The sequence below is a fragment of the Aquila chrysaetos genome, chromosome 23 (assembly GCF_900496995.4).
Source record: "Aquila chrysaetos chrysaetos chromosome 23, bAquChr1.4, whole genome shotgun sequence".
NCBI lineage: Eukaryota > Metazoa > Chordata > Aves > Accipitriformes > Accipitridae > Aquila > Aquila chrysaetos.
The window spans coordinates 8,617,793-8,644,591 of record NC_044026.1 but is presented as its reverse complement, the minus strand read 5'-3'; the positions used below and the strand labels follow the sequence as shown (position 1 = coordinate 8,644,591).

General features: G+C 36.9%; 1 protein-coding gene across 12 annotated transcripts in view; it reads left to right on the top strand.

The window, feature by feature from the left end:
* UBE3A (ubiquitin protein ligase E3A) overlaps positions 1 to 25,989 on the top strand; it is a 54,687-nt gene extending 28,698 nt beyond the window's left edge. For all 12 annotated transcript variants that reach the window (XM_029998947.2, XM_029998945.2, XM_041119501.1 and 9 more), the window contains 9 exons: positions 3,261 to 3,571; positions 7,452 to 8,707; positions 17,321 to 17,465; positions 19,339 to 19,544; positions 22,499 to 22,663; positions 23,053 to 23,208; positions 23,300 to 23,373; positions 24,284 to 24,427; positions 24,674 to 25,989. In XM_029998947.2, the coding sequence (XP_029854807.1) occupies positions 3,261 to 3,571; positions 7,452 to 8,707; positions 17,321 to 17,465; positions 19,339 to 19,544; positions 22,499 to 22,663; positions 23,053 to 23,208; positions 23,300 to 23,373; positions 24,284 to 24,427; positions 24,674 to 24,794 (2,578 nt within the window). In that variant the 3' untranslated portion in view covers positions 24,795 to 25,989. The remainder of the gene's footprint in view (positions 1 to 3,260; positions 3,572 to 7,451; positions 8,708 to 17,320; positions 17,466 to 19,338; positions 19,545 to 22,498; positions 22,664 to 23,052; positions 23,209 to 23,299; positions 23,374 to 24,283; positions 24,428 to 24,673) is intronic.
* The last annotated feature ends 810 nt before the right edge of the window (positions 25,990 to 26,799 follow it).

The following is a 26,799-nucleotide window of genomic DNA, read 5'->3' as shown; positions in this document are numbered from 1 at the left end:
AGAGATCAAGTTTTCACCTCTGGAGAATATAGAAGGTATGCTACACTTTTTTTCTGAATAATATAGGAAATGTGGGCTGTTAGCACTGGACAGTGACAATAATTCCTCAAGTACCCCAATGTGAATATGGTATAGAATATCTTACTGTTCTGTAAAATCACACATTGGCTTACTCAGAACTGCATTCTCTCTAAGTGCTTTCATGGATGGACCTCGGTAAGGGTAGCTCTTGTGGAAGGCTTGGTAAATTCTGTTCTACCTTCTTAGGTCTGTATCCTCACTTTAAGTCTCCACCTTTTTTATTTACTTAAATGATTTATCTGAGGCCATATCAAAAGTATGCAGAATAGCTGCTGGGGAGAGGTATGGGGGGGAATTCTAATACTGTTGTGTTCTAGTACTGTTGTACATTGTATTGTTTGCTTCCATAGTTGATTTTAATAAAAAAGAAAAAAAAATATCTAACTTTTAGTCGGACCTTCCATCTCTAATAGAATTTCACAGAAGTTGAGTCAGTGGCCATGAGTCAAAAGGAAAATGTTTGTACAAACAGCATTACTGTAGGCATGGCACAGTTTGAGAATTGGTAGTTAAATGTTGGAAGGCAAAAAAATCTTGAGTCCCTCAGAAAGTAACTGTTAGAGACAAGTCTAAGCTTAGCTTTGTCTCCTGGCATCTCAGATATGACCTAATTAAAGTGGAGTGTTGTTTAATATGATAAAATGTGTTGTTAATATATCAGTGTTTATACATTGAAATAACTTTATTCAAATTAGATGTTACGTAAGCTAGAAAAGTGTGCATGCCTCTAAGACTAACAATTTCTCCAGTGTGAAAAAAATAAGTTCTGTCTTAGGAAATTGGTCAGCTTTTCACAATATATTTAATCTGAATAACAACTCCAGCTCCTTTAGGTAAATAAATAAATACACACATACCCCTAATTATATATACACTTAGAACAGATGTGAGAAATAATCCATATAACATTCATAGGTGTATTACATAGGTCAGAAAATTATGGGAAAAAGTGATCTACATGTAGACTGCAATGGAGAAATAAAATGGAAGGAAAATGCAATGAGGAAGGATAAAGTTAAAATAATAGCATGTATATGAAATAACCACCATTTTGTATGCACTGTGGAAAACATGGTCAGTGAGAGAGAGGGAGGAAGAATGAAAGAACAGTAAGTTTGAACTTGGGTTGGAAAGAGCTTTCATGAAGGCATCAAGGCAATGCATAGGGCAGACTGCAAGAGGAGTAAATAAGGAGCATGTTGGTGAGACAGGTGGCCATAGCTCAGGTGTAAAAATTCAATATTAACAAAGAAAGGCTTTCACATGATATACTTACCTACTTACAAATGACAATATTTCACACACTAAATCTTAAGGTCTGCAGTGATTGAAAGTCAAGAATGATCAAAGCATTGAAATCGGCATTCAGAAAATAGATGTCTGAAATCATGTACTGGTCTAAGCTGTATTAAAACACTGTTGTTTTTTTAAAGCCTCTATGCTAAAAGCTGAAGTATGAAAGACAAGATCAAAAAACCCTTATATTTTTATACATACATGGAGAGAGGCAGGTTTTCCTAAGTCTGCCTATAAAAATTGGAGAGGCTAGAACTCTTACCTTGGATCAGAATACAGCTATTCCCTGTTTATACAGTAGTGGTTTTGATGGTGTTGCTGGAGCTTTTTTTTTTTTTTTTTTTTATGGTCTTCCACCTCTGTCTTGAGGTGCCAGGGAAACCTTTCTCTTCAGTTTTTTTGTCTTGGAACACACTGGGGCATTTGGAAGGTCAGGTAGACATTGAGGTAATGGTTTTCTTTGTAAGAAATATTTTCTTGTCTAGGATCATGAGATCTTGAAGGGTGAAAAGGAAGGAGCAAAGGTGTTATTGCTGAATAATGTACGCCTCAATAGTTACTTTCAGAACTTCAGGACATTTTTCCTTCTGAAGCAGCTGCATTGAAACTGATACTTAACCAGCCAGTATTAACAGCTAGGTGCAGCAAGTGCTGAGTAGTACCAGTGGGTCTAGCACTTCAGTTCTCAAGTACTTGTTCTACAGTCTGTGCATGCATCAACATCAAAAAAGGCAACTTTAAGTTAATACGACAATTTCTGATTAAAATCTTGCTTCCCAGTACTAATCTTTATAGTACTGTATCACTAAAGTTAGGTAAAAAGCCTGCATGTTACACCTAATCAAAATGTTTGAAATGTTTCATAGTTGATATTTTTCATTAGTAACTCATTTTCTTAAATGAAGTGAAGGTTTGGGGGTTTCTTTCTAAAATGTGATCAAATATGGTGTTCTTGGTGCTGCATGCCGCTGCTTCTGTCCCAATTACCTGCAGCTTTCGTGTGATTTCTTTACCATTTGCATGTTTCTGTAAAAGTCTGTGACCTTATTAATTGGCCAGTTAAATTTTCTTGTGTGTGTATATATAGTACTGAGCACATTGACTTGTGTAGGTGATACAGTTGTGATTCTTCAAAATACATACTTGGCATGTATAATTGCAGGAGAAAGGGGAGGATTTGGTAGGTAGTTTTTAGAGAACCATATGCCTTATTAAGCTGAGGAGAGATATATTCAGCTTTGAGCTGATCTGTAATCGTGGTTTTGTTATCAGTTTAATTAACCAAGGAATATTTTTCCTAGAGATTTAAATAGACTAAATATCAGATAACTTACTCATCTGGAATCTTGTTTAAAAAAAACAGTTTAGATTTTTAAATGGTTTGTATCCTATTGGTGTAGTATTGATAGTATTACTAAATAAATGCCTGGATCATTTGTATTTCATGCTTATTCCCTCTGTCAGTGGCAACCATACCTCAGTACTATACATCAGACTCAATCACCTGTATGAGATCCAGTTCTGTTTCACTTGCAGCCTTGCTTTGCATCTAAATTGCTCTTTTTCAGTGACAACTGAGATTGTTCAGAACTGAGCAAGATTGTGTCCACTGTAACACTAGAATGTAAAGCTGAACACTGTGCATAAATAGGATTTACCTTTCACTTACATAGGACCCACAAATTAAATCGTGTGTTAATTATATTTGCATTTGTCAAGATGAGAATCCTGCATTTAAAAAAATCTCCTGATGTGTCCTCTCTGACACAGAAATCTTGTGTTTCAGTGCCTGACTAATCTCTGCCTTGCTGATGCTTTTGAATGAGCTTTGTATGTGAAAGCTCTACTAATCCTTGTACTTACTGTTTGAATGTTTGCTACAGGAAGCGAGCAGCTGCAAAGCATCTAATAGAGCGCTACTACCACCAGTTAACTGAGGGCTGTGGAAATGAAGCCTGCACGAATGAATTTTGTGCTTCCTGTCCAACTTTTCTCCGTATGGATAACAATGCAGCAGCCATTAAGGCCCTCGAGCTTTATAAGATTAATGCAAAACTCTGTGATCCTCATCCCTCCAAGAAAGGAACGAGCTCAGCTTACCTAGAAAACAATTCCAAAGGTGCCCATAACAATTCCTGCACTGACAGAAAAATGAACAAGAAGGAAATGCAAGGCCCAAGAGATGACTTTAAAGGTAAGATGTTATTTTAGAATTTTCCTAAAATAAAACACGTTTAATATGCATGACTATAAGCCTACAGAATTCACTGTGGTGGTGTTCTGCTGACTTCTTAAGTAAAATACAATATTGGGAAATCAAATATTTTACTATGGATTCTGAAAAATGGCTGGATTAATGCTGAACACTTGATTCCAAATCTGGATCTTTACCACATCTCTGTTAAAATCCATGTGCATTTGTTGCTTTCTGGGATTACTGGTTTTGCAAATATGGAGAGGTTTTTTTAAGTGCTGTTGTATGACTGCTTTAGTTTTGCTAGTTTTGTAACTCTTCTTTAGTTAATGAGTTATAAAAGTTATACTTTAACTAGTTCCAGATTCTATGTTAAGAAACTTAACACATGAACAAGAAAATGATACAGTGGGTGATAGACAATACATCTACCAAGCTAAAAAAAGTTTAAGCAAAGTGATTTCTAAGCCAGTGTAGGAGAATGAAATGCCGTTCTATGTCTTTTCTAACTTCTATTTAGCTTTTCAAACTCTCTAGAATAGTAAATACATACTACAAGAATAATTTAGCTGTTGCCAAAACCTGTGGTGCAAACAGAAATCACAAGCTAAATGAAATTAAAGCCATTAACCTTTGAGCAGGCTTTTTTTAAGTATTGTTGCAATAAGTGGTATAAACACAGAAGTTCAGATTCATTCATTTTAGCTGAAGAAGGTGAAACTGTTTACAGCAAAGAATTAAAAAGCCCTACAGAATCAGCAATAAAGATAGTACTGTGTTACAAGGGACCTAAGATGCTCCAGTCAATACCTACATCAGTTTGTTCTTTATCTGATGCAAGGATAAATTTGTCCCCAAATTATTTATGATCTGAGTAAGCAGAGAGGCAAACAGTAGGGAGGGGAAAGGGGAGCCAGTGTAGTGTTAGACGGGCAAGAGACACATTATGTCTGTTTTGTGATTTGTCTTTTGGTTTTGTGTATTTTTAATGGAGGTGTGCATGTACAGAATTTTCCTCCTTCTCTCTGACCCTACTGCCCTCTCTCCCCAAGATAGATATCTAAGAGTCTTCTCAACCTATCTCCAGAGACAGTCTGTTGCCTAAAGCAATGACTCAGACTTCGTCTGTTGCAACATCACAAGTATTGACCTGTCTTTGTAGCTGTATGGACAGAGAGCATTAATGTGTTCTTAAAGCCCATCTGAGACTCTTAGTTACCTTTGGAATTGGATGATGTCTAAGAAATCCGGCACTCTGAAATTTTTTAAGGTCTATCTGCAGCAACAGGTACTGGGAAAACTGCAGTTAAGTTTAAGAAAGCCAAGGAAAAGGATGTGCAGCTTGCTTTTATGCTTGACATAGGATTGAAAGTTCTAAGTAAATTGAAAGAAATGCCCTTCAGAAAGAATTATTTACATTACTTTTCTGTAGTGCTAAGCCCTAAGACTATTACCTTTGGGGAAAAAATGTATCTGGAGGCCATTGTCAGCATCTTAGTAATATCTTAGATGGCAGTCCAAAAAAAGGAAGGAAATAGAGAAATTGCAAATATATAAAAAGCATGGGTTACAAATGTAGTCATATATAGAGAGCGTCATTTCAAAATCAGTGTTATAATTACCTGGGAAGCTATTTTCAAGTTTGGTCACCAAAACATTAAATTGGGAACAGAGAAAGTCAGCAGACAGGCAGTGAGCACACAATCATAACAATGCTTCCATAAGAGATAATGGAAAGATAATTAATAAATTTGCTAATTAGGGAGTGTGTTGTTGGCAATATATAGATCACGTGCAGTCTTTTTCACAATCGAGGATCACTGCTAAAGCTGACTTCATGTACAGATTTGTCATGGAGTGTTACTGAGAAGAAGGTCTGAGAGGAGATACTTTCTGGGATCGCTTAGTTGCAATACAAAGGGTATGGGGAGAAGGCATGTAAAAGCTCACATTCAGACACAAGTCTGCTAAAATTGACTTGAGTTAGAAGAAAGTTTCACTTACGATTGTTTTTCTCCAGCTGTTCTCACTGCTGTAAAGTAAAAATGGGGCAGACCCTTATGGCAGCTCAGAGTTTGGTCACAGGATATGACTTAAAACTGTTGCGAAACTGCTGATGGTAATACTAAATATTTTAAGTGGAAATAGCACCTGGTTAGTTCCTTAAATATTAAAACCTTTAAAAGAATGACTGGGGAATTCCTGTTGTAAGTATGGAAATCTGAAACGTATTATATTGTTAAATTGTCAACTTTTGCTCATAAACTTTATGCTATGAATAACCTCTGCAGTCCAGAGTCGCTGAACGTGAGGCTATGGTCCTCATTTTGAAGAGCTGTGGCATGGAACAGCATCTGTATCAGCAGTTAAATTTCTTTTAGAAGCAAATTTTTGCTTCTTGAGCATGCACTGCAGCAGATAAAAATAGATGTTGCACTACGCTTGAATCCTTTCATAATATTTTCAGTGCTATTGTTTTTTTACCAGGACAGATTTTAGTTTTGAAGCTTTTTCACTGTCTTCAGATTGGTTGAAAGTCAATCTCAGTTGCATGACATAAACTTAATCTTTGCTGTGTTATATGTGCTCTAAGAATGGCTTGGGGCTCTGAAAATCAATAGGTTGTCTGTCTTTGCATCATTCAGTTTGTATTTTTAATTTAATGACTGCTTGGAATCAATGTTAGTGTAGGCAATCACATTTCAAAATACTTTAACATATATCTGTCTTTATTAAAATGATACACTTCCTTTATGCAGAGGTAGTTCTAGCATGGTTGGTGAATACAGTGCTGTGATGTGTGTGTTTTAGATCTCTAGAGATGCTATTAAACAGATTGAGTTTTAGTTCTAAGTTATGTGTCAGTTCAGAAGAATCTGCTTAAACTAGAACATCTTTTCAGGGTCTGATCATGTGGTAATCCTACTCTAAATCATCACCTGATGTGAAAGCATCTGTGGGTTCTGTTTGAGAAGTAGCATAGAAAGCTATAAATAATGTTTTCTCCTTCTCTTTTCTAAAGAGAAAGGAAGATTTCAAATAACAAATGGACCACCAAATGACTTATATCAGGGGTTTGGAGAGGAGGCGGAACAGACAGGTATTTGGAGCCCATGCAGATGATGTGTGTAAACCAGCGTGTTAATCTGAATAGAAGTTGTTTATCTCAGGCCTAATGTACAAAGAAATAACCCATATGCCCACCTGTGTGTGCAATTTAGAAGGCAGTATAAATTTCTGAGCATGTATTGTGGTTTTTCTGGATTTTCAGGCATCAGTTTCGTATAAAAACAGTTGCAGAAAGCATTAAAAATAGAAATAAGAAATCTTATATTCCCATTAATGTACAACAAAACAAATTATTGAATCTTTTCTTCAAGATCTGTTTTTTAAGGGAGAAAGTGTGTGCACATATGTGCATGTGCTGTGGTTGAAAAATGACATTGATTCAGTTTAGTTTGTGTATAGTTTAAAGACTTACTGTGCAGATTTACCAGAAGACTGTATTGTCAACACAATCTCACTCATTATGTCTTTTAAAGTTTAAACATCTTACTGATTGGTTTAGTTGCTTGTGTTTAGATGATACAATACTGTTGACTACCAAATGTAGTTAATTGGCTGCAAAACAGTTTTACCATTGAGCGTGTTCTCTGATCCACATTCATGAATAAAATATTTTACAAAATCATAGTAATAATATCATGATTCTTCATGCTAATGAAATACAAAGTATATCTGTCTTGAATTTACCCAACACTGACACTGTTTTTTCCAGTGTTAATGATGCGATACACAGATTTCTTGAGTAGAGCAAATCAGAAATATTTTTTCTTTTTAATTTTTATCTTACTAAAATTAATACTTTATCTTTTTATAGATGTGACTTTTCTAACAGAAGACAAGATATATGAAATTCTTGAACTATGTCGAGAGAAGGAGGATTATTCCCCTTTAATCCGGGTGATTGGGAGAGTATTTTCTAGTGCTGAAGCATTGGTACAGAGTTTCCGAAAAGCCAAGCAGCACACCAAGGAGGAGCTCAAGTCTCTTCAAGGAAAGGATGAAGACAAAGATGAAGATGAAAAGGAAAAGGCTGCCTGTTCGGCTGCTGCTATGGAAGAAGATTCAGGAGCATCGTCATCTTCATCATCAAGAATAGGTGATAACACACAAGGAGATAATAACCTCCAAAAACTAGGCCCAGATGAAGTGTCTGTAGATATTGAAGCAGTCAGGCGGGTCTATGATAGGTTACTTTCTAATGAAAAAATAGAAACTGCCTTTTTAAATGCACTTGTGTACTTGTCACCTAATGTGGAATGTGACTTGACTTACCATAATGTGTACTCTCGGGATCCTAACTATCTGAATTTGTTTATTATCGTTATGGAGAATGGCAATCTTCATAGCCCAGAATATCTGGAAATGGCTCTACCATTGTTTTGCAAAGCAATGAGCAAACTACCCCTTGCAGCTCAAGCAAAACTGATCAGATTGTGGTCTAAGTACAGAGCAGACCAAATTCGGAGAATGATGGAAACATTTCAGCAGCTTATTACTTACAAAGTCATAAGCAATGAGTTCAATAGTCGTAACCTAGTGAATGATGATGATGCTGTTGTTGCTGCTTCAAAGTGCTTGAAAATGGTTTACTATGCAAATGTAGTAGGAGGGGATGTGGATACAGATCATAATGAAGAGGAAGATGAAGAACCCATCCCAGAATCAAGTGAACTAACTCTTCAAGAGTTGTTGGGTGAGGAAAGAAGAAATAAAAAAGGTCCTCGAGTGGACCCACTGGAAACTGAACTTGGTGTTAAAACTATAGATTGCAGAAAACCACTTATCCCTTTTGAAGAATTTATTAATGAACCACTGAATGATGTTCTAGAAATGGATAAAGACTACACTTTCTTCAAAGTAGAAACAGAAAATAAATTCTCTTTTATGACCTGTCCCTTCATATTGAATGCTGTTACCAAGAACCTGGGATTGTATTATGACAATAGAATCCGGATGTACAGTGAAAGACGCATAACTGTGCTCTACAGCTTAGTTCAAGGACAGCAGCTCAACCCATATTTGCGACTTAAAGTGAGACGTGATCACATCATAGATGATGCGCTGGTCCGGGTAAGTCATGCAGCAACATGGAACTTAGCTTTGTTGGTTCTGACTAGTGCAAACTATGTGGGCTTTGACTAACTGAAAAGGACTGTGTGTGAGTGCAGTGTTTTATGTGCTAGATTTCCTCTAGAAGAAACTCAAATAGCTTTACCATATTAAGTTTGAATTCTGAGCATGCTGCTGAAGATTTGTATGTTCAGCAGAACCACTTCCACTCAGAGTGGTTGCAGACTTAAATGTTTTAAAGTGTCAAATAGTTCTTATTCCCCATTAACAGATTCTGCACTGTTACAGCTCTTAATGGTGAGAGTGACCAACTTCTCTTTCTTTTTCTTTGTCCTCTGGACCGTCTTGGATCTTCTTCTGATAGTAGGGTTTTTCAGATGGAAGTTGGAATTAAAACCTTTCAGTTGTGTACTCTTTTTGTGGACTTCTGAACTTCTAGATATGAAGTGGTGGAGTGCCTGCATAATAAGTAGAACTTTCACTTCTCTAAGCGTTGTTGCAATTTGGTGCAAATATGACTGAGAAAGGAGAAGACAGACCTGTTAGTAGCCGAGAACTGAGAGAGCAACCTGTTTCTGAATATGCTGGCTTCTCAAAGTAAAACTTAAAGCCATTTGTTCACACAGTTTTGGAAGATGGGAATTATACAGGATACAAACTATAAAGAGTGTTTCACAGTAAACTTTTTTCTGTAAATATGTCCTTTAATTTTAGGACTCTTCCTCCCTTTATTTTTTGCTTAAAGCTGTTATTTTTCAGAAGCTCGTTTTTCTGTGTTCTGTTACTAAAACACAATAAAGTCTACAAAATTTTTAATTTAACCCTGGCTTTTTAAAGCTTGTTGCTGAAGAGCCAGACAAGTATTTGGAGAGACCCTGGGGAAAAGTACCTGGGTTTGCCTCTCAACCCAGCTGTTACGTCTAGTTAAATTTGATGACACTAACTGCTACTGAAGGTCAATTGTGAGAGCCCTAAATGAACTCCAACCTTGATTTTTCTGTGTACCTATGGATTTCCAGGTGGGTTAGCTGCTTCAGGGGAATTGCTGATATTATGACTTCTCAGGGGAAACCTTTGTCTCCAGTACCAATATGAAAAATAAAATTGCAATGCAGAAATGGCTTCTGTCTGTAAACCCAATTTTATATTAGGCAAATGAGAAATACACTGTTTTAAGATTAAAGCCTACTGTGTACCAGTTTTCTAATTTAAGAATACTCTTTGTAATTTCACTACCTATCAGATTTGGGGTTCTATCCAGTTATGTTTTCTCACATTAATGTAATGGAGTTTATTTTCTTGACTGTTCAGCTTTGGGATACATAAATACTGGGGAAAAGGGAGGGACAGTACTATCTCTTTAGGAGAGGATGGGCTAAAAGAGAATAAGACCTTGGTTTAGGGAGATGTTCATTTTAATGTCAGTTCCAGCAGAGAGGAAGCAGACCTCCTTCCTCATGCTGATAATGACAAGGAAAATCTGTAAATATAAGAAAAGGCCTTCTTCCACATATTGCTTGTTGTGGAAGGAAGTTGAAATCTTTGAGGACAAAAAAATGTTTGGTGATGCTTAGAAAGCTCATGGGCAACATCAAGTTGGTGCAGCTACTATATTGCAACAGGGCCACAGCAGTCACCACCATGCACACTTTTGGTCTGTTGGAAATTTCGATAATTTAAATCAGATTAAGCTCAAACATACTAATTTAAATTGTGATGGGCTTGCAGCAGCCCTTGCGCAGCCTAGCAGTCTACGAGTACATGCCTGGGCAGTTGCCGTGGATCGTCTTATGGCTGTTATTTTAAGCTGTCAGAACATGCTAAATTATGGTTATCTGACTCTGTCAAAGCCCCAGGGAGAGTAAGAATTTTAAACTGTTTATTCTGGGACAGAATATAAAGGGAAAAGATAAAATTGTTCTAAATTCAAGTAGTCTGAGCTGAACTGTAGTGTTAGTCAACAAGACCAAGTGCAGTCCAGGCATTTCTCGAAAGTGGAAAATAGATTATATTCAGTAAAGTGGAGATGAATGAAGACTCACCATCGTAGCTGGAGAAAGGGAGTATGTGCCATTTCAAACAGATGCAACAGCGTAGCTGTTGAGATCATGTGGACTTACAGAAAATTGTGTTGATATATGTAGTGGGTACAGAAGTCACCTTTTAACTATTGGTATGTTTTGACTGATAATATGAAGTATCAGTGCTCAAGGAAGAGATATTAAATATTCCTGAGGAAGCATTAGGAGGTCAGAAAGGAACAAATGGAACAATACAATGTCTCTGTTTACTATGGTGTACCTCTGTTTCTTTCATTTGTTTCTTCTCATTTTAGTATCAAAAAGGATGCAATAGACATACATTCAGAGTTCAGAGCCTTTTCAGAGAGATTGTAAAGCCCTCTTAATGGTAAAAAAGGTGATGGAGAGGACATAAAAGATGGCATGGAGAAGTTGAATGGGAAATACTGGTTTTTCAACTGGTAGCACCCAGTCATATTATCAGGAAGCAGGCTTAACATAAGCAAAATGACATATTTTTAACTCATTTTTAAGGTACACTGTGTACCTTAAAATTATGGATGTCTTTGCCCAGAACTTGTAGCTCTTCATGAAAGAAAGATCCATCAAAAGGTAATAGGGATTACAGGTATTTTGATGTGACCCACACACAAACCTCAGAAAGTCTGTAAGCTGCAAGTCTACTGGTAGCTGGAAAAGTATTGCAGGGAAAATATTGTTCCACATTGTCGTCTTGCAGTTTCTTCAGCAAGTGCCTGATGTGTTTAAGAATTGTATGCTGTTGTTACAGGTACTTCTGTAACAGGTTGAGAAGTGATTTTTAGTAATTTTCACAATTCGTTTCCGCTTCCTAATTGGTGTAAAATAGGTCTGGATAATCTTCAGTCTTATGTCCTAATCCTTAAAGTAACTTGCTTTATCTTTGATTATAGTCAAAGATGGGGTACTCTGTGCTTCTGTAGCAGCACTGACAGCATCAAACCTAAGTGAAAGCTGCATTGTATGAGTTTACATCAGTGATGGTTGCAGTTTTGGGTGCAGTATTGAACTTCGGAAAGGTCACACTGAAAACTATCAGAAAGATCTTGCCAAGATAGTCTTCACTAGTAAAAGCGTATTCTTAGATCTGTTCAGTGGCAAAATGTTTCCAAACATGCTTAAATGACAGGTAAGTAATTATAATTACCGTTATTTTTACCCTTGAATTGCATTTTTTACTTCTGGAGTTTGAATACTTACAGGCTTGTTTGAGTTGTAAGTAATTACATACTTGTGTCACTAGACCTGTGTCTTTACAGAATAATCAGTGCAGACGTTTTTGACTACATATGGAATAACTCTAACTTCCTGATAAAAGCTTTTTCAGAAATATTGATTAAAATGAGGTTGAGATGATCTTATTCATATTTTCCTTATTGATGTTGGATATTTTTCAAGCAAATATATTGATCAGCCTTCATAACTTCTTGCAAATGGATTAAGTACCGCTCTTTCTTTGCTAATTAGTCGAGCTAATGAAGTTATCACCAAGCTGTTTTTTCTCTTACCAATACTTAATATTTAAACTTTTAGAATTCAGTATGTACATCTTCTCACTTTTTGGACTTCATTAAAACAAATATGAGCACTGGTAAGTGATATTTATTATTATTATTATTACTGTAGGTTTTTTTCTTTTATTGAGAATTTGAAGCAATACCTTTTAAATACCTTTGAAGCAATAATTTGTTTAAAGTTGCTTGAACACACACATCTAAGCAAAAATTTTATTTACGGATTCATTGTTCAGTTTCTTCACATGTATGAAACTTGAATCAAAGCTATTTTTCTTTTTTTTTCATTGAAATGGATTTTAATGAAACATGTTTTCTTTGTATTATATACTTATTGTATGCTTATTTGTATGTATGTTAGTCTGAAAAGTCACTGGGGGGGAATATTGGAATTAGTAAAGTGCTAGTCCCCACTTGTATTAAGGAACCCTTCCATTTGGGAGTTGGTAGTTCAGTTTGCAGTTCTTGAAAGCAGTTAACATGCTTTTTTGGGTCTAACAAGTTTAAGAGGTTAGCTGTACTCCTGCTGAGTCATGTTATGTGGATGTGATAGTAATGAAAAGAAGTTTATCCTTAAATCCCCTCTTCTGCCTTTTCATCCCCCCAACAGTTATTTTTCATCCCCTTCCGAGTTTACTCTGTGCCCCCCACCCCCCGAGATTTTAGGTGGATTTATTCTCAGGTAACAGTAATTTAAAGGGTGTGAGTTACGACACATAAGTTCTGCAAGTGAAAATGTGGTGGGTTCCTTCAGCAGAGTCTGGCTGGTACTGCCTTGCAAATTAGAAACTCACTTTGACAAATTTCACATTGAATGTAGATGGCTTGCAGGCAGCAAGCCTCACTTGCTTGTAAATGACTGCTGAATATATTGATGAGGAAAAACTCTTATGTGACAACTGAAGCCAGTAGGCAGATTCTCTCATAGTATATTAGCAACAAAGTACTTCAGGAGCTTTGAGGTTCTTTTAGACTAAATCAATGTTAATGTGTGTTCAGTGGAAAATCTCGGCAATAGTATGCCTTGGTTGCATGCAGAATATGTGTAACTGTTCATGTATGCAAGCTCCACTGGCAAGTGTATGCATGAACCATAAATACAGCTTGAGAGGATGCTTCTTAGTCACTTTAAGTATTACTTCACATGCCACTTCGCAGAAAAACGTAGTGACCAACTTATTGCATGATGTGTCACTGGTACTTTCAAACTTGAATTAGTTGTGTTCATGTCATTTTTGCCTTCTAGTGTGGAAAGTATTCCTGCCACTGCCTGAAAGAGAACTTCTGTGTTACATTGCTAGAACTTGAGGGGGGGTTTTGATCGTTTTTAAATGAATAGAGATTAGTTCAGTTACTATCAATTTTAAGAAGTTAGCCAAACTCTGGTGTTATGTTAAGCTTTTAAATGTTGTCATATTTCTGTCATCCAGTGGAAGATTCCTGTCTTTCAGGAAAGCACAATGTTGTTCTGTAAGCAGAGTAAATCATACAGTCTCTTATGCTGTGCCACAATATCATGTTTCAGCCAACAAAATGCAGGTATTCTTTATAACGTCATGTCTCAGCTTTCAGCTTCTCAATTCGTACTCAATTTTTGATGCTGCTGCTGCTTCAGACATGCTACACACATGCTTTTTGGGAAGTCCGTGAAAAATGTAATGATGACTTCATCTGCTTGGCCAGTCAAAGCATTGTGACAGAAAACATATTAGCTTCTAAAACTTCGGGAATTCACACACATATAGATTGGGTTTATCCAGCAGCATCTGTGTTCACATGGCAGGTCTGATTATTTATAAAAACAAACAACTTTAAACTGAAGTTCATACTTCCTTGCTATAGAAACACTGCTGCAGTTCTGCTAAAATTCAGTGCCTCTACCATCGTGACTAATGCTGTGTTTTCCACTGAGTTCCAGTTTTCTTGTGAAGCATCAGTGTTGAGGCATGGACGTTCAAAGGAGCAGCTAAATCCGCAACCTTCGGTTGAGCCGCTTAGCAACATTGTCCTGGTTACAGAATCTACTTCAAGGAACATTAGGCTTTGACTCAAAATACTGGCTTTTTGGTAATCCTTTGTATGATTGCCTTGCAGACATGCAGCATACCTGTCCTGGTTTCAGCTGCGATAGAGTTTAATTTTCTTCCTAGTAGCTGGTACAGTGCTGTGGTTTGGGTTTAGTGTGAGAATAATGTTGATAACACACTGATGTTTTAGTTGTTGCGAAGTAATGCTTATCCTAAACTAAGGATATTTCAGTTTCCCATGCTCTGCCAGCAAGCAGGTGCACAAGAGGCTGGGAGGGAGCATGGCCAGGACAGCTGACCTGAAGTAGCCAAAGGGATATTCCATACCATACCACATCATGCTCAGTAGATAAACTTGGGGGGAGTTGGCCGGAGGGGCAAATTGCTGCTCAGGCATCAGTCAGTGAGTGGTGAGCAATTGCATTGTGCATGGATTATCTTTTTCTTGGGGTTTATTTCTCTTTTTGTTATATTCCTTTTCATCATTATTAATATTATTATTGGTGGTAGTAGTAGTAGTAGTAGCATATTTTGTTGTTGTTGTTGTTGTTATATTTTAATTTAGTTATTAAAGTATTCTTATCACAACCCATGAGTTTTACTTTTTTTTTCTGATTCTCTTCCCTATCCCACTGGAAGTGGGGAGGAGTGAGTGAGCAGCTGCATGGTGCTTAGTTGCTGGCTGGGGTTAAACTACGACAGCACTGTTCCAATCTGCCCAGCCAGTATTGCTCAACTAAGAGTGTTTCCTTCCCTTTTTTTTAATACTGCTTTTCATTTACATCACTCATTGCAGCATAGTTCTCAGCCAAAAAAATAATTTTGAAATAATTTTTTAAATGGCTTTATATGTATAAATATGAGCACTCTCCTTAGTGTAAGTGTATTTCTGTGACACAAGAGAGCCTTTACACAATGACAAAGGGTTGCAGTCCCAAAATAAATGCAGAGGCAATACTTGCTTTCTCAGAACTCATAAAAATTCATAAAACTTGCAAAATAGTAAATTGCTGGTAGTAAATACTACAAAGCCAACAAAGTCATGACTGGAGAGAAAAAAACAAAGCATTGTTAGTGCCAGTTGCAAGTGGAAGGGATTCAAATAGGAGAACTTCTGTCTGTCTAGCTTGAATGTATAACCTGTATTTACGGTCTTAAAATAAATGCTACTTCTCTGTTTTTAAAAAGTCTCAGTGGTATTTGGAACATGGTTTAGGTGCCATTGTCATCCTATTCAGGAACAAAAATTTTTTACACTTCTGCAAGATGCAAAATTTTAAGATATACATGAAAAGCAAGATGCAAAACTACACTATTATGGAAAGCATGTGATAAGAATACCAATGGGGGGGAACTGCAACATGTTTTTTGCTGCAGAAGTATTGTTGATAAAATAGAGTGAATTTCAAAGAATAAATGTTATTTGGTCTCCTTGGGGCAAATATAGTTCATTGCAAATGATATGCAATAGATTACCAAATGCTTTAGGTAGTACATAACTAAGTTTTCCAGATAATCTTGTAATTTAATATGTATCTCAATCAGCTAATCTGACTCGCTCTCATTATTGGGGTCTACGTGGCTTGCCTCCATTTTTTTTAACTGAGCTTTATAAGCTATGGAGTTACACTCTCTCTCTCTTCCTGATACTGTTTTTCAATACCAGTTAGTGCAAGTCTTCACATGCTGGTTTCGCATGAGGAGCTTCAAAGTCTTCAAACCTGTTACGCTAACCACCTTAGCTCTCTCACCCAACTAGCCCTGCTGTGCTGCTTGAAACATGGCTGGCTGGCTAACTCGGCAGTTACCGGGAGAAAATGTATCTTACTGGTGGTGTCACTTCATGGGTTGATGGTGTCATTATTGCTGCCTTTATCCTCTTTGTTCTGTTCCTGTTTTCCTTTACACTTGTGTAGTAAAATTCTGGGACGTAAAGAATGTGTTGGCATGTGTGTGGGTAAGGTAGGGTAGTGAAATAAAAAGGTTCGCCATGTTAAGGACACCTGCTGGTAAGTACAGTGTGCGCTAGCCTGGATTAGAGGCAAATCTCACCAGTAATAATGTACAGGTCCATCTGTGCCTTACTTTACTGCTGTTGAGTTTTCTTTGCCATGTAGGTATGTTTAATGTAATCATGCTGCAGAGGTTTAACCAATATGTTTACGCTTTTAAGCAGTATGTTTCTTATCAGCTGCAAAATATTCCTGCATAACTTCTAATTTACTGAAAGGATACATTTTTGTTGGAAGAAAGTGAAAGACCTGTAATGGCCTTTATATGGACGTGCAACCCTTTCCTGTGAAATGTCACAACTTCTGTTTGACCTTAACTGAATTTTCACTTTCACGGAAGCAATGCAGTAAATCTGTTTAAAGGCACTGAAGAAATAAGAGCAAGAGATTTCTGAGACTTCTTCATTGGGGTCAGGAGGAAAGGGGATTGATTTGACTGTAATATTAGTGTCTTTTTATTTCTGGGGTTTTTTTTCCCCAGCTCTTTGTTTACGAGATGCACCTGCTAGTCAAAGGCTTGTCTTCTGTCTTCCACTGTAAATTATCAGATGAAAGTTCTGAAAACACATCTGTGTAATCTGTTTATAAAACCATTCATTGTCAAACATGTAAATCAGATTGCAGTCTCTTTTCATTGTCAGATGAATTTAATTATCCCAGTAATACATCTTGTTTTCATACTGTTTTATGTGAATTTTGTGCAACACAATGCTAACTTATTTAAAGTAAGTGCTTAGAAGAATAGGAATGGAGAACGCTAACAGACTTAGTTGGCTAACAGAGCAGATCTGTGGTAAGTTTCTTGCTGTGTTAATCCCCAAATTCTAATACGTGCTTAGAGTGATTTAGCACTACTATTGGTTTCTGATATTTTACTGTTTTGATTTATATTTGATCTCTTAGGTTTGGAGGGTAGTTTTGATTTCATTATTTGATACTCAGTTGACTCTTCTAGTAAACAGATTTACTAATGAAATACTTCTATCTATTCACTCAATAGCTAGAGATGATTGCCATGGAAAATCCTGCAGACTTGAAGAAGCAATTGTATGTTGAGTTTGAAGGAGAGCAAGGGGTAGATGAAGGAGGTGTTTCCAAAGAATTTTTTCAACTGGTTGTGGAAGAAATCTTCAATCCAGATATTGGTATGTGTTCTAATAATTTACTAATTTATCAGATTTTTCCCACGAAAGGTTGGACCAAATGATTTTTGAAGGTCCCTTCCAACCTGGGCTGTTCTATGTTTATGCAGTGCCTTTCTATATCTGCTGCTGCTTCTCTCTGAAGCTCTTCAGATTTCTTGGTGATTATGAGAGTACTTGACCCATTGAGGCTCACTGTGTCATCATCAGTCATCCTCCTAAGGAGGAGTGATAAAAAGGAATAACTGTGTATAGTTAGTGAAAGCTACCATTACGTGTTTAGATATAAATCAGTAGTGTAGGGTTGCAGGGTTCCTTTGTTTGTTCTCTCACCTTTCTCCTCGCTTTGCTTTGTGATTAGCTTCTAGAATTAGTAAACAAACCAAAGAGGAAGAGCTTCTGCAAAAAAACCAGAGTAGGACTATGGTGAGTTTTTGAGTTATTTCCTCCCCTTCCTCCAGCTTAAAAAAATCTGATAGTCTCAGTTCTTCTAATGATGTCATCTAAAAGGGGTGCAGATCCAAAGTGTGGCAGTAATGTCAAATTTGATTGTAGTTATCTAAGAACTAGGAGTAATTTGATATATTGGAGCCAGAGTTTTGTATTTGTGTTTTAACAGTCACATTTCCATCTTACTCTTCCCTTGCAACCTGCACCAGTCTTTTATGCTTCTGTCTTTATACCTGCAAGGACATGCTGCTTTTAATATGCAGCTTGTCTACTGCTCTGAAAAGATTAAAATGTTTTAAAATGTTGTTTCCATGCCTGGAAATTATGACACTTAGCTGTACAAGCAACAGATCACTGGGACTATACTTATCCAGGGTGGTCTCTCCCTCTCCTTAAGTCTATGGGATTTGCATTTATCTTGCTTCAGTATCTAGTCAGGTAAGCAATGGATTTTAACTGTGGGACTCACTTAAATAGTTTATAGCCTGTACACAAACTCTGGTTTCATAAACAAGAGCTTAATCTAGTGGCTTGCTACAGCCAAAAGGGTAAGGGACTCTTTACCCTTCTCTTGTCTGTACAGTCCTATCTGCTCTCTCCAGCTCCTGGCATGTGCCAGTTCAGCTGTTTGTTGAAACCTTCTCTGAAGGTACTCAGCTTGTGAACTTGGCAGGAAATTGGTCACCTGAAATAGTGAGCTGAATCAGACGAAGGGATAGGGGAACAAAGCAAAACCTCTCCCTTTCAACAGTGACAAGCTGTTAAAATTGCAACCCCTCCTGTGAAACAACAGTCCGATGTTACATTTTCCCCTCAAGTTAGAATGTATGTGATAGGTGCAGCAACAGTGGACCTTATCGAGTACCTCTAAAAAAAAATAATCTGTTGAGCATCTAAGATCATATGTGATAGTTAATCCCAGCTCCATCGTCATAGCTTCCAGTTTAATAATAGGGCTGCATCTAGTCCTGTTCCTTTGCTGGAACTGGCCCAGAAAAGCATTTGAGGAAAGGCTATCACTTTATAGTAATTGGAGTTCTTCAGGATTATTTCACCACATGTTTTTTGATGGTGTTCTTTTCTTGCACTGTTGTATTTATGAAAGATACAATCTATGTTGACAATGTGCTGCTGCTTCCTCAGTAATGGAAGGGGATGAAAGGTTGTGTTCGTACAGCTTCAGTGGCATTGCAGGATGTTGTATCACAGGTCTCCTGCATGCTTTTAGTGGTAATGTGAGTAACAGTATTTTGAGCAGCTCCAGTTACCCTAAGGTAAGTAGCTTCTCTTTGCCATTAAATTCAGTGTAATGTTAAGTTAAACACTCTTTAGAGGCATTATAATGCAAATGGGTTTATAATGGTATGTTTTACATGTCATTTTTATTGAAATGTATCCATAATTGTTCAACATCATTTTTTTACAGGGATGTTCACATATGATGAATCTACAAAACTGTTTTGGTTTAATCCATCCTCTTTTGAAACTGAGGGTCAGTTTACACTGATTGGCATAGTACTGGGTCTGGCTATTTACAATAACTGTATACTGGATGTACATTTTCCCATGGTTGTCTACAGGAAGCTTATGGGCAAAAAAGGAACTTTCCGTGATCTGGCAGACTCTCATCCTGTAAGTTCATTATGTTCTTTGAGTTTATTAATGCATTTTCCATGCAATAACTTAATCTAGATTTAAATTAAACACAAGACCGCTGTCAGAAGTGGAAGTGACATAACCAGCGACTTGTGTGAAGAGTCTGTATTTGTTAAAATCATAAGCAATAAAACCTCTTAGTACATCTGGTTTGGAGGAGGCAGAATTGTCAAGTCAACAAATAGAGTTGGGTACCAATAAAGCTTTGTTCTGTTTTTTTTACATACTGCCTAAATTGCTTAATACCATTAAGCATAAACTATTATTAATAGTATCTTCCCAAAGAGACTTCTAAAATTAGGCTGTTTATATCTATTTGTAGAAGTAGATTTCTACAAAAAATGTGAAAGTAACAGTAGGCATGCAAAGGTGTGATACTCATATTGTTTTTTGTCTAAAGCAAAAGATAGATGAGGCAGTTCATGAAGATCCCTATGGTTTGGGAGCAGTGATTAGTGTTCATCTTCCCCCACCTCTCCCCAGCTCATGGCTATACAAAAACACTAAGCTGTGCTCATGCTTCAGTAGATAGAGCATAGAAGTATGTATGCGGGATGTGTTGGCCATGCTCCATCTTCAAAGATCATCAGTAGCCTTCCATCATGCTAGCTAGTATGAGTTATTAGTATGCTTCATTTCCAGTTCAACAAGGCCAAGTGCAAGGTCCTGTCCATGGGTCAGGGCAATCCCAAGCACAAATACAGGCTGGGGGATGCGTGGATTGAGAGCATCCCTGAGGAGGAGGACTTGGGGGTGTTGGTTGACGAGGAAGCTTGATGTGACCCGGCAATGTGCACTCACAGCCCAGAAAGCCAACCATATCCTGAGCTGCATCAAAAGAAGCGTGACTGGGAGGTGATTCTCCCCCTCTGCTCCGCTCGTGTGAGACCCCACCTGCAGTACTGCGTCTGGCATGTTGGGGACCCCCAACATAAGAAGTTCATGGACCTGTTGGAGTGAGTCCAGAGGAGGGCCACGAAGATGATCAGAGGGCTGGAACACCTTTCCTATGAAGACAGGCTGAGAGAGTTGGGGTTGTTCAGCCTGGAGAAGAGAAGGTTCCAGGGAGACCTTATAGTGGCCTTCCAGTACCTAAAGGGTACTACAAAGAAGCCAGAGAGGGACTTTTTACAAGGGCATGTAGTGATAGGACAAGGGGTAATGGCTTTAAACTCAAAGAGGGTAGATTTAGATTAGATGTAAGGAAGAAATTCTTCATTGTGAGGGTGGTGAGGCACTGGAGCAAGTTGCCCAGGGAAGTTGTGGATGCCCCATCCCTGGAAGTGTTCAAGGCCAGGTTGGACGGGGCTTTGGGCAACCTGGTTTAGTAGAAGGTGTCCCTGCCCATGGCAAGGGGGTTGGAACTTGGCAATCTTTAAAGGTCCCTTCCAACTCAAACCATTCTGTGCTTCCATGGTTTCAAATGGTGGGACATTTCCCTTTTCATAAGCAGTTATGCAAAATCTTCAGCTATTCAAAAAAGATGAGTAAAATGATACTGTTTAAAAAGAACTTGCCTTTTATTTTTGTTTAATCAGAAAATGAGGCATGTGTAATCAAACAATAGGTTATCCAGTCTGCTTTGGATGGTTACATACAACAGCATGCCAGCTTTGACCAGTTTCTCTATAAAGTGATGTTGAGAAATACACAGTGCTCCCAGTTTCCTGTAATCTTTTATTACATACTCAAAACTTTTTATGACAGAAAAAGTGAATTTATTTCTGTGGAACAAGGCAGTCAGGGCACTTCTTATTTTTTCTCCCCTACTCTTACGTTTCTCCTCTGACACCTACACTGACTTCTTTTAAAGTAATCCTTTTTAAACTCTTTGTACTCTAATATCACTTAAACACTTATTTCAGAGCTTCTCAAACCAAAAATGAAATCTGCAGTAGTCAAGCCTCCCAATGCTTTTTCTAATGCTATAGAGCATGGAGGATAAGGGTGTTCACCGGCCCTCGCCACCAACAGTTCCAAATCCAGTCATTTTCAATGCAAGATACTTATAAATGTGCTTTGGAAGAATCAAAAGGATACAGATAGTGAGGGTGAGGCTTATATGTGAACTTTCAGTAATGAAAACACTGAGGAGAAATTTATTACTTCTACTTCACTATAAAAATATAGTTGCACTCAGTTGCTGCTTTTACCTTCACTTCGCATTCTTGAGTCCTACACCTCGGTCTCAGCCAAATAATTGTTCCTTTTCTGCATAACCTTTGGTTTCCAAGAGAGTCTTGGACTTTTCCTAAGTCATAGCAGGGAGGAAGGCTGGTTGCTTCTTTGAATAGAGCAAACTCTTACAGGTAATTTCAGATTCCACTTGGCAAATTCTGACCTAACGTGTGATTTTTTTTTTTTTTTTTTTTTTTGTGTGTCTGTGTGTGCATAAATGTTTCCTTACTTTAATGACTGCCTCATCTGTGTTGCTTTGAGATTACTTCCTGGTTTGCTTGGGTTTTAAATCAACTTGTAGGAGATAAAAGCCTGCCTCCTGAATTTTATCTGATATAAAATACAGCATTTTCTTTGATTTTAACACATATGTGTTCAGCTAAGTAGTGTAACATGTTCTGGATGCCAAAAGTAAATACAGTTTCAAAAGAGTCAAGAGAGGAAGATGTAATCAGTGGGTCTTAAGCTACAGGTCTGACCACTGCATTTAGGAAGATTCCTGGGCACTGATAGGCCCTTCTAAGGGAGTTATCACTCATTGCCATGTTTCTTTTTTATCTTTCCTTAATATCTGCTATTGGTTGTTTTTTACAAACACTGAGCTCAATATACCTTAGTTTGGAGTGTTATTGGAGATCTTAGGTGACTTGTGTCATAGAATGTAACAACCTTTTTTGAGGCAGATGATTTCATGACTCAGTGAAATCTATTGAAACTTATTTATGACAGACATGTATTTCTTATTCTGTTAGGTTCTTTACCAGAGTTTGAGAGACTTACTAGAGTATGAAGGAAGTGTGGAAGATGATATGATGATAACATTTCAAATATCTCATACGGATCTCTTTGGCAATCCAATGATGCATGATTTAAAGGAAAACGGTGATAAAATTCCTATTACAAATGAAAATAGAAAGGTACGCTCAAGTAATTTTTTTTAATGTAATTGTAATTTTTAGATACTCTATGCAGAATTACATATCACTCTATAAAGGTTTGGTCTCACTGACAATTTAAGTTTAAAAGCCTTTTAAAATTGCCATAGCACAGTGTAGTTGTAAGCAGAAAAGGCTTCTCTCTTAACAAAAGCATCGATACATGCATACGTAGCTTCTGTGTGTGGTGTTTGACCTGCTTGAGAAATATTTGAGACTTACTCTTCATTATTGCTGAGTAGAAGCTGAGCCCACATAATCTACGTAGAATTATAGAATTAAATATATTTCAGGGTCTTGTATTTTTGGGACATACTTCAAGTGGCATGTGTTGAAGTACTAAGGGTTTTTTTGGGATTGTTTCCTTACAGGAATTTGTCAATCTGTATGCTGACTATATACTCAATAAATCAGTAGAAAAGCAGTTCAAGGCCTTTCGGAGAGGATTCCACATGGTGACCAATGAATCTCCTTTGAAATATTTATTTAGACCAGAGGAAATTGAATTACTTATTTGTGGAAGTAGGGTAAGAGCCCTGAATGTACACCAGAAGTGGAGCTTTTTGATCCTAAGTATATAATTAGTGGTCACTTTTAAAAATGTCATCTTCTTTACAGAATTTAGATTTTCAAGCACTAGAAGAAACTACAGAATATGATGGTGGCTATACAAGAGACTCTCTTATTATTAGGTAATTTTTTTCTAATTTCTGAAAGATTAAAAACACTTTACATGCCTCTTCCTTCATAATGAATTTAATATTGTAATATTTAGTATTATTTTAGTGCTTGGAGATGCAAGTGTCTTACGTATGATTTCAGTTTACTCAAGTACTGCCATTAGAAAAGAGCAGATAGTATAAGCATTGTCTTTAGCTTCCAGTGAACTTTGGTTCACAGCTTAAAAAGGATTTTTTTCCCTACGTTTTTTGTCCTTCTCTTATACCATATAGTTAAATAATCCCCAGCATAAACAGGGCTGTTTCAATAAATCACCACTGCTCTGCTGTTGTTTAAAAAAAAAATATCACAAACACTGAATTTTTTGAATAGGTTGCATGTGTAGAACTTTCTTCTCCAATTAGAAATCAAGTAAATTCAATGTTTTTAATGTTTTTACCTTCTTGTCCCCTTTGACTAGAGAACTCTGAAGGCAGGGGTCAGAGAAGTGTGCATCTTTGGTCATCTAAACTTTGCTAACTACTTAACTAGTTCCTGCTAGGGTAGAAAACCTTTGACAGTAGCTGCATTTGTTTACTGTGGTGTGTTAAGAAGGTGGTAGAAATGGACAGTGTAGTGGAACCAGTATAATTCCTTAGGAAATAGGAATAATAAAATAAAGGAAGAATATTTGCAGATCACTTGTTAGCCAAATTTAACATTTAAAAACAGTTAAACTGCAGTGTTTTGGTAACATTTCTGATTTCTACTTTTGAATCTCATCAATTGGTAAATACATTACTGTTAGTTTTGGTTTATGAATGCAACTTGTAAACTTGACATTGAGATTGATTACTAGACCTTCAAAGTTCAGTTACTTTTGAAAGTCTCACTTATACCAAAGTTTTCAGTTTACTTACTTTTTGATTTCGTCCTTGATAGGGAATTCTGGGAAATAGTCCATTCATTTACAGATGAACAGAAAAGACTATTCTTACAGTTTACAACAGGCACAGACAGAGCCCCTGTGGGAGGACTTGGAAAGTTAAAGATGATCATAGCCAAAAATGGCCCAGATACAGAGAGGTAAATAAAAAAAATTTTTTTAAAAAATCTACATTTTGCTTGTTTGTTTATAAATGGAAGCAAATTCTGTGCTTTTAATTTGTTAGCTTAGTTAAATCTGAAAGTTGAATCTTTAAGCAAAGTAGATTCTTTTTAAATTCATTATTTTGGATTTGTGAAGTAGCGACGTATTTCTTTGTGTGTACTGCATGTTCCCAGATCTGAATTCTTTTTTTTTTTTCTTTTTTTTTTTCCCCCACCCCACAGGTTACCTACATCTCATACATGCTTTAATGTACTTTTGCTTCCGGAGTACTCAAGCAAAGAAAAGCTTAAAGAAAGATTATTGAAGGCCATCACATATGCCAAAGGATTTGGCATGCTGTAATAAATATAACAAAAGGGATTAAAAAAATGATGGTGGTGATGTCCCTGTCCAAAAAGGCCATAAGATAGTGAGCTACAGTAGTCACCTGTGTTTGTGCCTCCCTTCTTTACTGGGGACATTGGGCTGGAACAGCAGATTTCAGCTGCTTATATGAACAAAATCTTTATTTTTTTCTTTTAGCGTGAAAGTGTTACATATTCTTTCACTTGTATGTACAGAGAGGTTTTCCTGAATATTTATTTTAAGGGTTAAATCACTTTTGCTTGTGTTTATTACTGCTTGAAGTTGAGCCTTTTTGAGTATTTACAAGAAAACAAACTGTACTCTCCCAAGGAAAATATTGCCATCATTTGTAGACCATGTAACCTTCAAGTATGTGCTATATTTTTGTCCCTGTATCTAATCAAATCAAGAACTGTACTTTTTGAAGAGTTTGCTTTTGAAACTTGAAGTCTTGGAAACCAGTGTGATGCAATTACTGCTGTTCTAGCCCCCAAAGAGTTTCTGTGCAAAACCTTAAGAATCAATAAAGATGGAAGGGAGAACTTGGAATGTTAAATTGCAGCCTTGAGAACTTTACTTTAGTCACAGCACAACAATTAAAATTCATTTCACTATATGTTGTCTTCACATGTCTTGTAATAAACTGTGTTTTTAATTAGGAAACATTTCTTAGCATATGAAAGGGTAGAAATTTTAGTTACTTTTTTTTAAAAAGTTTACTTGGGAAAGTGCATTTTCAACTGAACAGCTTTAGAGTAGGGAGTGAAGTGTTTGGAAAAAAGATAGGAAGTTTTTGCTATATTATAAACAAAGCATGTGGAAGTGCACTTAAAATGAAGTTTTATTCTTAATTGCCTATTATGTTGACATTTTAAATAGACAATCCAAAGTCTTCCCTACATGTTATGTCATCACTGTTTATTTAATGAATTGTTGTTCCTACTTATCAAGGCACATGATCAGTGTTGCAACATAATCTAAAGGGATGGCTACTGTATTGTAATCTCATCTAACAATAAGCAAAATTGAACAATATTAAACGTAAGGCCTACTTCATGTTGTACACTTCCAACCATTAAATAAACTGTTAGAAAGTAAGTACTAAGGTTATGTTCATCTACTACATAAAGTATTCAGTAGGTTTTTAATTTAACTCTACAAATCATATCAGAAATAAATCCTTTACCTTTCATAGTCTGTGTTTAACGTTAATTTCTCCTGTTGCAATATATGATAAAGGGATTATGCATTTTTAAGTGAAGACATAACTGGCATATCTCTTTTATAATACAAGCTGCAGCGGATGTGCAGAGCTGAGCTTGTGCCTTGACAATTGCTATAACTGACTACTACCAATCAAACCAGTGACTGTGTGGAATTGGCATTAAAAGACATAGTTTTGAAATCATTGGAGAAAGAAGAGGTGTCTTTCAGGACTATTTTAATAAATTCTTTCTAGTAATAGAAACAGACAACTGTTATGTGACTATGATGCTGAATAAAACAGTAACCTTTTTTCACCACGGTTCAGTGAAAAAGAAAACAAATTACTTCCTTACTTTGATAAATTGGGTATTAAATTATTTGATTAGAAACATTGTAGTACAGCATAATTTGAGGGTTACAGGTATGTAAAACTCTCCAGATGTGAACTGTAGTGATGTGGGGTCCAGCGATGTTCCCCTCTCAAATCCAAGCCAATGCAAGACTGCCTGGACACAGGGACTGAAACTTGCTGGGGAGGGAGAGGTGCTGGCTGTCTTCTGGTCTTTGATCTCAAGGTGGCACTCAGGGCGTGCCTTATTGAATGTTCACCTCATTGCATGTCCTTGAAGAGGAAAACACAAGATACCCTACCTCTCAGCAGGGCGGTTGACAACAGTGCTTGCCGATTCCTTCAGATTTGGAGCATCTTTTACTGTAGGTGGTGAGAAGAAGATATGCTGAGTGCCTTGAGGTGTTTTGTTACAAGTATGAACCACATCATGGTACTGCTGTGTGG